Source organism: Oryctolagus cuniculus, chromosome 7, assembly GCF_051225735.1.
Source record: "Oryctolagus cuniculus isolate XC-2025 breed Fujian yellow rabbit chromosome 7, ASM5122573v1, whole genome shotgun sequence".
In the NCBI taxonomy this organism is placed as follows: Eukaryota; Metazoa; Chordata; class Mammalia; order Lagomorpha; family Leporidae; genus Oryctolagus; species Oryctolagus cuniculus.
This window is the reverse complement of record NC_142873.1, coordinates 159053483-159065764: the sequence shown is the minus strand read 5'-3', so window position 1 is coordinate 159065764 and position 12282 is coordinate 159053483. Positions and strand designations below refer to the sequence as shown.

The following is a 12282-nucleotide window of genomic DNA, read 5'->3' as shown; positions in this document are numbered from 1 at the left end:
CTCCCTTTGTGCTGAGTGGTCAGCTTCCCCGTCCCGTCCCCGTCCCTCAGAGGATAACCTGGAAACCCGATATCATCCCTGAGGCCGGGGGTGCTGAAAGCTCTGTTTCTGTTTCAGGACCACAAGCTGCTCCCTGCAGGCCTGGCATCTCTTGCTCGGCCTCACCGGCCTTAACCTTCTCCCATCTCAGTCTCTTGGAGAATGGTGCCAGAACATGAGACTGGCAGGGTCAGGACGGGCATCAAGCATCAGCGGGACCCAGCCCCTCCAGCACAGCCCTTGGGAGGATGCCCAGGGGCTGGCAGATGCCCTGATTTCCCTGTAGGGCCCCAGGTACTGTGGGGATGTGGGATTCACCACCTCTCTAACACCACAAGTACCTCGCATGGAAATCAGAGGTGAGGGGTGTAGGGACGGGAGAGGTGAGTCGGGCAGGGGTATGAGCCCCACACGAATGACAGCCCAAGGTATGATACTGGAATCGCTGTTCCCTGCTCGTTTCCTGATGCCGTGCTGAACATGACGGCCTGTCCTCTCCTTTGTTCCCTCGTAACAATGGGCAGTATCCCTGTGATCCCCCGTACTCTGCCTCAGACACCTGCCGGTCTCACTTTGTTCCATTCAGTCAGTCCTGTGACGTCTCTGTCATCGGTGTCACCCTCCTCCCAGAGAGCAGCTGCCACCCTTTGGAGCACCGTGCTCAAATGCAGAGACCTGGGGCGGTGCCGTGCGCTGTCCTCAGAGTCGTCCCTCAGCATCAGCGAGATGGGGTCTGTCACGATCCTGTTTTACAGCTGAAGCAACTAGGGACATAACCAAATAGGGGCTAAACATCCCGTCGGGACACAACCAAATAGGGACTAAGCATCGCGTCGGGACACAACCAAATAGGGGCTAAGCATCGCGTCGGGACACAACCAGATAGGGGCTAAGCATCGCGTCGGGACACAACCAGATAGGGGCTAAGCATCGCGTCGGGACACAACCAGATAGGGGCTAAGCATCGCGTCGGGACACAACCAGATAGGGGCTGAGCATAGCGTCGGGACACAACCAGATAGGGGCTGAGCATCGCGTCGGGACACAACCAGATAGGGGCTGAGCATCGCGTCGGGACACAACCAGATAGGGGCTGAGCATCGCGTCGGGACACAACCAGATGGGGGCTAAGCATCGCGTCGGGACACAACCAGATAGGGGCTAAGCATCGCGTCGGGACACAACCAGATAGGGGCTAAGCATCGCGTCGGGACACAACCAGATAGGGGCTGAGCATCGCGTCGGGACACAACCAGATAGGGGCTGAGCATCGCGTCGGGACACAACCAGATGGGGGCTGAGCATCGCGTCGGGACACAACCAGATGGGGGCTGAGCATCGCGTCGGGACACAACCAGATGGGGCTAAGCATCGCGTCGGGACACAACCAGATAGGGGCTAAGCATCGCGTCGGGACACAACCAGATGGGGGCTAAGCATCGCGTCGGGACACAACCAGATGGGGGCTAAGCATCGCGTCGGGACACAACCAGATAGGGGCTAAGCATCGCGTCGGGACACAACCAGATGGGGGCTGAGCATCGCGTCGGGACACAACCAGATGGGGGCTAAGCATCGCGTCGGGACACAACCAGATAGGGGCTGAGCATCGCGTCGGGACACAACCAGATGGGGGCTAAGCATCGCGTCGGGACACAACCAGATGGGGGCTAAGCATCGCGTCGGGACACAACCAGATAGGGGCTGAGCATCGCGTCGGGACACAACCAGATGGGGGCTGAGCATCGCGTCGCGTCGTTCGCTGGAACCCTGCTGGCCCTCCACTGCTCAGAAGCCTTCAGAAGTCCCCATAAGGTGTTGAGGTGCACGTTCATCAGCCCCTCAGCTGGAGAGTGCTTTCCCAGGCTGTCCTGCCCCGCTGTATCTCCCTTTTTCTTCTTGGTGAGAGAGCTTAAAAGGAAACCTAAAATCTGGCCCTGGTTATGCTGCTCACTAACTTTGCCCACTGAGAGCACAAAACCTGAGCTAAAGCGAGCCGAGAACTGCTGGGCCATGCATGATCCTTGATGCTGGCCTTCCGAGCTTTGTTTCCACTTCTTTTTAATCATTATTTTTTTTGGGGGGGGATGTTGGTAATAGTGAAAAATTAGAAAAGGTTAGATGTTTAATGGTAGAAGATTAACAGGAAAATCTAAATATCTAAGTATAATATAGATCATTGGAACATGTTGAATACTTTTGGTCAATTTTTTTTGTGGTAAGGATTAAATGATAATGTGTGGCCGGCGCCGCAGCTCACTAGGCTAATCCTCCGCCTTGTGGCACCAGCACACCGGGTTCTAGTCCTGGTCAGGGTGCCTGATTCTGTCCCAGTTGCCCCTCTTCCAGGCCAGCTCTCTGCTGTGGCCTGGGAGTGCAGCGGAGGATGGCCCAAGTGCTTGGGCCCTGCACCCCATGAGAGACCAGGAGAAGCACCTGGCTCCTGGCTTCGGATCAGCAAGTGCGCCGGTCGTGGTGGCCATTGGAGAGTGAACCAACGGCAAAAGGAAGACCTTTCTCTCTGTCTCTGTCACCGTCCACTCTGCCTGTCAAAAAAAAAAAAAAAAAAAAAAGATAATGTGTATGAATGTATAATGTATTTTAAAAGCTGAAAAGAAGCATACAATCATTGATTATTGTCATCTGTTATATTTCTGCAATAATTATAAAAATCCTTCAAGCTCTACAAAGAATTCCTTCCAGAACTCTCTAATATACTTTGAGCAGAATTGTATTGCTGCTGTTATAAATTCTCGAAAAGATTATTTTGAAACATGATTCATTCACATATGAATATTTATTCTTAAAAACTTCATAATGGCAGTAGTGTTTTACTTATGGAGCCCTTTTCAAAGAGACAGTTCAGAACCGAGCGATCTGGCTTGAGGTGGAAAGGCTGTCTGAGGGCCTGGCACGTGAGTGCAGAAGGCCTGCACTGGAGCACACCTCTGTGTCCGTCCAGGGCGCTGAGGGGAAGTGAATGTTCTGCACATCGTCCAGAGAGGAAACCCAGGTGACGTGCAAAGAGAAAGAATCAAACGGCATCAGACTTACACGGTAGTGTAGAATGCCGGGAGACAACAAAGAAGCACCTCTATACTGTAAGAGAAAATGAGTTCAAAAACTATTGGGAATTATTGAATTGAAAAGATTCTCTCACTGAGGGAGGAATGAAGACATAGTCAGACTTTCTTTCCTGCATCCTTTCTTAGGAAGCTTCTTGAGGATGTGCTGTGGAGGAATTGGGAAGAAAAGCAAGAAACAAGGTTTATTTATTTATTTGAAAAACAGTTACAGAGACAGAGAGGTCTTCCCTCCACTGGTTCACTCCCCAAAGGGCCACAACGGCCAAGGCTGGGCCAGGCCCAAGCCAGGAGCTGGGAACTCCATCTGGCACTGGTTTGAGTCCCAGCTGTTCTGCCTCCAGTTCAATTCCCTGCTAATGTGCCTAGGAGCGCAGTGGAGGATGACATAAGTGGTCGGGCCCCTGCCACTCAGGTGAGAGACCTGGATGGATTTTCAGGCTCCTGGCATCAGTCTGGCCTAGCCCTGGCTGTTGTAGCCATTTGGAGAGTAAACCAGTGGATGGAAGATCTCAGTCTCTCTCTCTCTCCATCACTATGCCTTTCAAATAAATAAAATAAATCCTTTATTAAGAAAAAAATTTTTAAAAAGCTTTTATAACTAAACTTGTTTTCTTTTCTTTTGTAGACAACAAAGGAGGTTCTGGAGTCTTCCATTTAGATCAACAACTTCAGGTTCTTCCCATGGCCAACTCAGAGAAGACGGAAGTGGTTCTCCTTGCTTGTGGCTCCTTTAATCCGATAACCAACATGCACCTCAGATTGTTTGAGCTGGCCAAGGACTATCTGAGTGGGACAGGTAGGCTCAGTAACCAAAAACAGTGTAAGCTGGAGACCTCTGTGGCTAGGTGGGTTTCAAAATACATATCTGATCAGCTGGGCAAAGAACTACAGCCTGACTTCCCTGTGCAGGCACCCAGATGTGAAAGGAGTAAGCTGTGCCCCAGGAAGGACTAAGCATCCAGCTAATGGCCCATTGAAATAAAAATGTATATTTATTGGGGCCAGCATCATGGCCTAACAGGTTAAACTGCTGCCTGTGGTGCCAGCATGCCATATGGGTGCTGGTTCCTGCACCAGCTGTTCTACTTCCAATACAGCTCTCTGCTAATCTGTCCTGGAAAGCAGCAGAGGATGGCCCAAGTGTTTGGGCCCCTGCACCCACGTGGGAGACCCGGAAGAAGCTCCTGGCTCCTGGCTTCAGCCTGTTCCAGTGCTAGCCATTGCAGCCATTTGGGGAGTGAACCAGCAGATCAAAGGTCTCTCTGTCTCTCCTTTCTCTCTAACTCTGCCTTTCAAATAAATAATTTTTTTTAAAGTTTTATCGATTTAGGTGGCCGGTGCCGCGGCTCACTAGGCTAATCCTCCGCCTAGCGGTGCCGGCACACCAGGTTCTGTCCCGGTTGCCCCTCTTCCAGGCCAGCCCTCTGCTGTGGCCAGGGAATGCAGTGGAGGATGGCCCAAGTGCTTGGGCCCTGCACCCCATGGGAGACCAGGAGAAGCACCTGGCTCCTGGCTCCTGCCATCGGATCAGCGCGGTGCGCCGGCCGCAGCACGCCGGCCGTGGCGGCCATTGGAGGGTGAACCAACGGCTAAAGGAAGACCTTTCTCTCTGTCTCTCTCTCTCACTGTCCACTCTGCCTGTCAAAAAAAAATAAAAAAAAAAAAAAAAAAAAAAAAAGAAAAGTTTTATCGATTTAGAGTGCAGTATAAGGAGTAGTAAAGATTTAGCAGCAATCCTCAAAAGAAGTTTTTTTAAGTTTTATTTATTTGAAAGGTAGAACCATAGAGAGAAAGAGAGTTTGCTCCTAACAGCCAGGTCTGTGCCAAACTGAAGCCAGGAGCCTGGATTCAATCCAAGTTTCCCATATGGGTGGCAGGGACCCAAGTACTTTTTTTTAGGTTTTATTTAGGGGCTGGCACTGTGGCGTACCTGGTTAAGCTGCCGCCTACAGTGCTGGCATCCAATATGGGCACCCAGTCAAGAACTGGCTACTCTACTTCCAGCTCCCTGCTGATGTACCTGGGAAAGCAGCATTGGAGGATGGCCCACATCTTTGGGCCCTTGCACCCACGTGGGAGACCCGGAAGAAGCTCCGAGCTCCTGGCTTCATCCTGACACAGCCCTGACCGTTGTGGCCATTTGGGGACTGAACCAGCGGATGGCTGATCTCTGTCCCTTCCTCTCTGTAACTCTGCCTTTTGAATAAATAAAAAATAAATCTTAAAAAAAGTCTTATTTATTTATTTTGAAAAGCAGAGTTACAGAGAGAGAGAAGGGGAGACAGAGAGAGAGCTTCTATCCACTGGTTCACTCCCCAAATGGCTGTAATGACTTGGGATGGGCCAGGCTGAAGCCAGGAGCCAGGAGCTTCTTCTGGGTCTCCCACATGGGTGCAGGGGCCCAAGCACCCAGGCCATGAACAGAGAGCTGGATCAGAAGAGGAGTAGCTGGGACTTGACCCGGTGTCTACATGGGATGCCGGCATAGGTAGAGGCCTAACCCGCTACCCCATGGTGCCGGCCGGCCCCTCCCACTCAGCTTTTGTCATCTCATGAGACCTGCCTGCCAGGGGCCTCCCTCTAGGCCCACCTCTGACCACCATAACTGAGTCAGACCCGGCATCTGAATCAGCTCATGGTTTTGGGGTCTAAAGCTGAGTCCTGTCCACACCGGAGCGTGGTGCAGTCTCGGTTGGAGAGGTGAAAAGTCCTGGAGATGCATGCCATAGTGTGTGTGTGTGTGCACCAAATACCCAAAAATGGCCAATTTTATGGCATATATATATATATATATATATATATCTCAAAACTTCAAGTAATCAGTAAGTCTGAATCCTCATTTTAAAGAAATGATTTGTGATTATAAAACAATGTTGATCATAACATTTCCTGTGCATAAAATCTAACTTGTTATGCCTAATATCAAATCTGACTTGTTATCCAGGAAAATATAATGTTGTCAAAGGCATCATTTCTCCGGTGGGCGACGCATATAAGAAGAAAGGACTCATCCCTGCCCACCACCGAGTTGTCATGGCGGAGCTGGCCACCAAGCACTCAGAATGGGTGGAAGTCGATACCTGGGAGAGCCTTCAGAAGGAGTGGGTGGAGACCGTGAAGGTGCTAAGGCACGTACAGGGAAGCCGGCTCTGCCCGCTGTGGGAGGGCCTGGGGAGCTCCTGGGTTTTCCTCCAGGCTTCAGTGTGGCTCGCATGAACGCACAGACTCACAAGACCGTCGCTAGGGTTGGAGGGCGTCGGCTGTGCCGCTCCGGGGTGAAGTCCTAGAACGCCGAGCACAGCGGCCGACCAGGTGTCCATGGCCTCCGTGTCTCTCCTCATGTTTTGTGAGGCTGGAATGTCTGCTGTGGGGTATGTCTGTTAGAAAACAGAGGACGTGGCTGGCGCTGCAGCTCACTAGGCTAATCCTCTGCCTGCGGTGCTGGCACCCCGGGTTCTAGTCCTGGTTGGAGCGCCGGATTCTGCCCTGGTTTCTCCTCTTCCAGTCCAGCTCTCTGCTGTGGCCTGGGAGTGCAGTGGAGGATGGCCCAAGTGCTTGGGCCCTGCACCCCATGGGAGACCAGGAGAAGCACCTGGCTCCTGCCTTCGGATCAGTGCTGTGAGCCGGCCGCAGCGCGCCGGCCGCGGCAGCCATTGGAGGGTGAACCAACGGCAAAGGAAGACCTTTCTCTCTGTCTCTCTCTCTCTCTCACTGTGCACTCTGCCTGTCAAAAAAAAAAAAAAAAAAAAAAAAAAAGGAAGAAGAAGTGTTAAAGTGCAGACGTGGAAGCTGGGGAAATTCAGGGTCACGATTCTTAGCTGTTCTTGGAGTTCAGGAACCTGACTCTGCTTCTGCTGCTGTTAGCTCAGAGTCCAAAGGTGGTTGACAGTGACTGTGGGGTCTGGCCCCCAGGGTCTCAGCAGCAGAGTGGCCTCCCTTACCTCTCACAAGGGAACTCACCAACACAATCTCGGTCCCATCCAGGGTCCACCCGGAGGACTGCTGGGAAGCGTGTTTAGGGCTGGACGACCTACTGAACCTGGAGCGCAGGTGGCGTAGTGACTTGCCAAGAGGACTGACTTTTCAGGCTGGGGCAGGGAGCAGAATTTCTCCTACTCATCGTTACAAAAGAGATCAGCTTGCTGGGCCTCAGTCTTGCCCAAGTCTCTGAGGGTCCATAGTGTCCACGTCCAGGACACGTTCACCCCTGCTCTTCAGCAGAGAAGGGACTGAGGGCACAGAAGGCCCACAGTTGGCCCCAACAAGTGTAGCTCATGTCACGTGGGTGGTGCTGCCCAGGTTAGAGCAGTGGGCATCCTGCACGACTCCTGCCCTTTGTCCCTCCGTTGTGGGCCTCTGGGCCCTCCTTGCTATTGTGGTTCTTTGTCACTGGGTCAGCACGCTCGTCAGTGGTCAGCAGTGTGGGCCGAGGACCAGACTGCTGAGGTTCAAGTCCTGGCCCTGCCCCTGCTAAGCTAAGTGACCTATGCAATTTAGTCAGTGTCCTCCTCTCTCAGCAGGGATAGGAAGCAATTCTGCGATAAAGCTGGCAGTGATGTAGTTGCGTTATTTCTTTTCTTTTTCAGTTGTCAGTCATCATTGAGTCTTTTTTTTTTCTAAGTTTTCTTTTTTTTTCAGATTTATGTATTTGGGGCCGGTGCTGTGGCATAGCAGATAAAGCAGCCACCTACAGTGCCAGCATCCCATATGGGTGCCGGTTTGAGTCCCGGCTGCTCCACTTCTGATCCAGCTCTCTGCTATGCCTGGGAAAGCAGTGGAAGATGACCCAAGTCCTTGGGCCCCTGCACCAGAGTGGGAGACCCAGAAGAAGCTCCTGGCTCCTGGCTCCTGGCTTTGGATCAGCGTAGCTCTGGCTGTTGCGGCCAATTGGGGAGTGAACCAGCGGATGGAAGACCCTTGTCTCTCTCTGCCTCTCCTCTCTCTGTATAACTCTGAATTTTCAAATAAATAAATATTTTTTTAAAATGTATGTATTTGTTTGAAAGGTTACAGAGGGAGAGGGAAAGACACAGAGAGAGATCTTCTATCCACTGGTTCACTTCCCACATGGCCACAAAGGCTGGGTCTGGGACAGGCCAGAACCAGGAAGCTGGGACTCCACCCAGGTCTCTCACATGGGTACAGAGACCCAAAGTCTTGGGCCATCTTCCGCTGCCTTCCCATGTGCATTAGCAGGGAGCTGGACTGGAAGTGGAGCGGCCAGAACTTGAACCAGTGTCCATAAGGGATGCCAGCATTGCAGGCAGTGGCTTAACCTGCTGTAGCACAATGCCAGCTCTTTTTTATTATTATCATTATTATTTTGTTTTATTTGAAAGGTAAAATGACAGAGAGGGAGAAACAGATCCTCCGTCTACTGGTTCACTCCCCAGATGGCTGCAACAGCCAGATCTGGGACAGGCCAAAGCCAAGAGCCAGGATGGGTGGCAAGTGTGCAAGCACTTGGGCCATCCTGCATTGCCTTCCCAGGTGCGTGAGCAGGAAGCTGGATTGGAAGCAGAGCAGCCAGGACTCAGACCTGCTCTCCGATGTGGGAAGCTGGCGTTACAAGCAGGAGCCTAACCGGCTGCACAGCACTGGCCCGTGTGGCTGCTTTGTTATCAGCAGTCACAATAACAAATGGTGACTGCTGCCTCCTGTGTTGCAGAGGCTCTGCTTGGAGCTGGGGTTGCAACTCCAGCACCCACTCCCCTCCATTATGGGGATGATAATATTGATGAGAAGATTTAATGAGATAATCCACCTAAAGAACTTAGTGTGGTATGTGGCATGTTAATAATGAAACGCAACTCTGTTAGGATTGATATGGCAGGCGCCCAGGGCGTCGGATAATGGGAGCCACCACCTCTCAGGATTCTCCTTCCTCTCTGTTCCGGATAGTGCTGAGCTCTCCCACGAGTGGCCGTTCCGACTGTTTGGACTCGTGTGGTTGAACATTTCTTAAACCTGGGGCAGAGGCTCTTAGCATCTCCAGAGGGCCAGCAGCGCCGAGGAGCGCTGTGAGAAGCAGGAGCGGGTCTGGTGTTTTACAGGCACCATCGAGAGAAGCTGGCGGCCAGCCACTGCGGTCAGCAGCAGAGCTCCCCTGTGCCGGAGAGGCCTGCGCGGAAGAGGAAGTGGGCGGACCAGAGACCAGACTCCAGGCAGAAGAAACCCCTGGAGCCGAAAACAGAAGGTTGGCCTGTTTTACCAGGGTTCCCGAACTGGAGTTGGTAGGGCTCTGGAGCTGGGCCAGCCCCTTTGGGCTTTTCCAGTTCAAGTTTCTTTCCGGGGGGTGCCTGAAAGACTCCCCTTGTGCCCCAAACTTGTTTCTCCCGCAGTGGAGTTAATCACGGATTCCCTTTGGGAGTGTGAATCTGATAAAAAGTGCACGTCGTCTTCCCTAGCACACGCACACGCACACACATATTTTGATGCAGGGGTGGTTAAAAGAGCCCACCCTGGGCCAGCACTGTGGCACAGTGGGCTAAGCCACCCTTGTTAGCTGGCATCCCATATGGGCGCTGGTTCAAGGCCTGGCTGCTCTGCTTCCAGTCCAGCTTCCTGCGAACGCGCCTGTGAGGAAGCAAGGATGGCCCAAGTGCTTGGACGCCTGCCACCCGTGTGGGAGACCCAGGTGGGGGTCCTGGCCCTGGCTGTAGCCCAGCCCTAGCTGTTGTGGCCATGTGGGGAGTGGACAGTGGCTGGAAGGTCTCCCCACAGCACCCTCCCATCCTGCTGATGCTCCGCCTTTCGAATAAATCTCTGAAGAACAAAGCAGGTGCTGAGGGCTGTTTCCCTCTCCCCAGGTGTGCCAAAGGTGAAGCTGCTGTGCGGGGCAGACTTGCTGGAGTCCTTCGGTGTCCCCAATCTGTGGAAGAGTGAGGACATCGCCCACATTGTGGCCGACTACGGGCTCGTCTGCGTTACCCGGGCGGGGAACGACGCCCAGAAGTTCATCTATGAGTCCGACGTGCTGTGGAAGCACCGGAGCAACATTGACCTGGTGAACGAGTGGATCCCCAACGACATCTCGTCCACGAAAATCCGGAGGGCGCTCCGGAGGGGCCAGAGCATCCGCTACTTGGTGCCGGACCTCGTCCGGGAATATATTGAAAGGCACGATTTGTACAGCTCGGAGAGCGAAGACAGGAACGTGGGGGTCGTCCTGGCGCCTCTGCAGAGAAACACTGCGGGGGCGCCGTCGTAGGGCGTCTGCAGCAGGGCGCCCCCCTTCCTTCAGGGATCAGGACGATCTGCGTGTTAGTGACTGGGGGGGGCGGAACTGCAGTCCCGTTTCATAAGGTAGAAATTTAGTGAAAACCAGAAGTGCACTAAAGTCCTATTTTCCCCTTTTATCAGAAGTAGCTGAGGTGAATGTTTTTTGTTTTTTTGTTTGTTTGTTTTTTGACAGCCAAAGTGGACAGTGAGAGAGAGAGACAGAGAGAAAGGTCTTCCCTTGCCGTTGGTTCACCCTCCAATGGCCGCCGCGGCCGGCGCACCGCGCTGATCCGATGGCAGGAGCCAGGTGCTTCTCCTGGTCTCCCATGGGGTGCAGGACCCAAGCACCTGGGCCATCCTCCACTGCACTCCCGGGCCACAGCAGAGAGCTGGCCTGGAAGAGGGGCAACCAGGACAGAATCCGGCGCCCCGACCGGGACTAGAACCAGGTGTGCCTGCGCTGCTAGGTGGAGGATTAGCCTAGTGAGCCGCGGCGCCAGCAGTGAATGTTTTCATGTGGCCTTTACTGTTTAAGACCGTACAAGTCCCCTTTAAAACAAGGACTAGCAGCCCCCTAAAGTCAGGAGGGTTTTCAGTGTAACTACAGACGAGTGGCATGGAACCCAGCTCTGCTTCCCAGGAGAAGCACAGGCCCTGCCATGGCGGTGAAGGGAACCGATGCTGTTAGGTATTCCTGAAAGACAGAAACACAGATAGACAGCTCCCATCCACTGGTTCACTCCACGAGTGCCCACAACGGCAGGGCGAGGCTGTAGCTGAACCAGGAGGCAAGAACCCGATCCACGTCTCCCACGTGGGTGGCAGGGACCCGTCACCTGAGCCGTCACTGCTGCTTTTCCCTCTGCATTAGCAGGAGGCCGGAGTCAGGAGCCAGGACTCAGGTCCGGACACACAGGCTTCTTAAGCGTTCGCCCTAGGAAGCGATTCTTAAGTTGGTGATCTCGTAAGATGTGCCGCTGTTGGTCGTCCCGGCTGTACAAAGTGAAGCTTGCGCCAGCGCTGGCAGACACTACAGCAGTGGTCGGTTCCCTCTGGGACACACCAGGATGACTGCCTGCCTGGAGCTCTACCCTTGGAGGCAGGGAGTGAGGTCCAAGCCCTGGAATGTCTGGAAGGACATTTCTGATGCCCACCTGAGGTGGACAGCTGCTGCCCAGCACCACGGTGCTGTGGGTCGGGGTCAGGGCGGGGCTGCTCGAGGTGACATCACAGACATCACACTCCCTTGAGTGGGGAGAGCGCAGGGCATGAGCGGTCCCATTTCAGGATGGTACAAGTTAGAATGCTCTTGGTCTTCATTGATAGCTTAAAAGTCAAGATGGGTGGGAAGCCAGAGGACATGAGGAAGAGCGCGCCGGGCCGGCCCGGTTTCCTGCAGCCCAGAATTGTGGGAACTGATGGGTGCCGTGCTCCGTGGAAAGCTCTGGTTCTAGAGCTCCGTGCCTGGCTGCTCCGCGCACTGTGCTGCCCTGCGTGGCTCTCAGCGGGGGAGGCTCTGGTGGCCTACGCGGTTTCCTTCCTGTCCTCTTTAGTGACGTTTCCCAAAGCAGAACACTCAGATAATGGAAGTCATAGCTTTCTATTAAAAACACAAGCTCGTTACATGACTGGCTGCTGGTTAGACTTGCATAGTAATTTGCCACCACACAGTGGTAAAAAGATAATTCCCTACAGAATAGTTTTCTAGTTTGCAAAGATCATTCTATGATAGAAACAGCACTAAAGTTGGGTTTCCAATGAAAATATAACTTTCACCTTTTTGCAATTTATATTTCCCACCTACACCACTGCACTTGATGCGTTTGTAACTACAGAAGAAAAAGCTCCTTGTAATTACACAGTTGGATAAGCGGATCTGAATCTAGAATATGGTCAAGGAAGACGTTAAATAAAATTGACAAATGTGTTTTCTCTA

At 53.0% G+C, this 12282-nt stretch overlaps 1 protein-coding gene across 7 annotated transcripts in view; it reads left to right on the top strand.

Annotated features, from left to right (window-relative positions):
• NMNAT1 (nicotinamide nucleotide adenylyltransferase 1) overlaps positions 1–12282 on the top strand; it is a 25097-nt gene extending 12815 nt beyond the window's left edge. For 6 of the 7 annotated variants that reach the window (XM_008265957.5, XM_008265950.5, XM_089301507.1 and 3 more), the window contains 4 exons: positions 3751–3921; positions 6070–6253; positions 9179–9321; positions 9935–12282. In XM_008265957.5, the coding sequence (XP_008264179.3) occupies positions 3807–3921; positions 6070–6253; positions 9179–9321; positions 9935–10335 (843 nt within the window). In that variant the 5' untranslated portion in view covers positions 3751–3806 and the 3' untranslated portion in view covers positions 10336–12282. Of the gene's footprint in view, positions 1–117; positions 334–3750; positions 3922–6069; positions 6254–9178; positions 9322–9934 lie in introns of those variants that run through there. The other variant, XM_070079320.2, reaches the window with a different exon arrangement.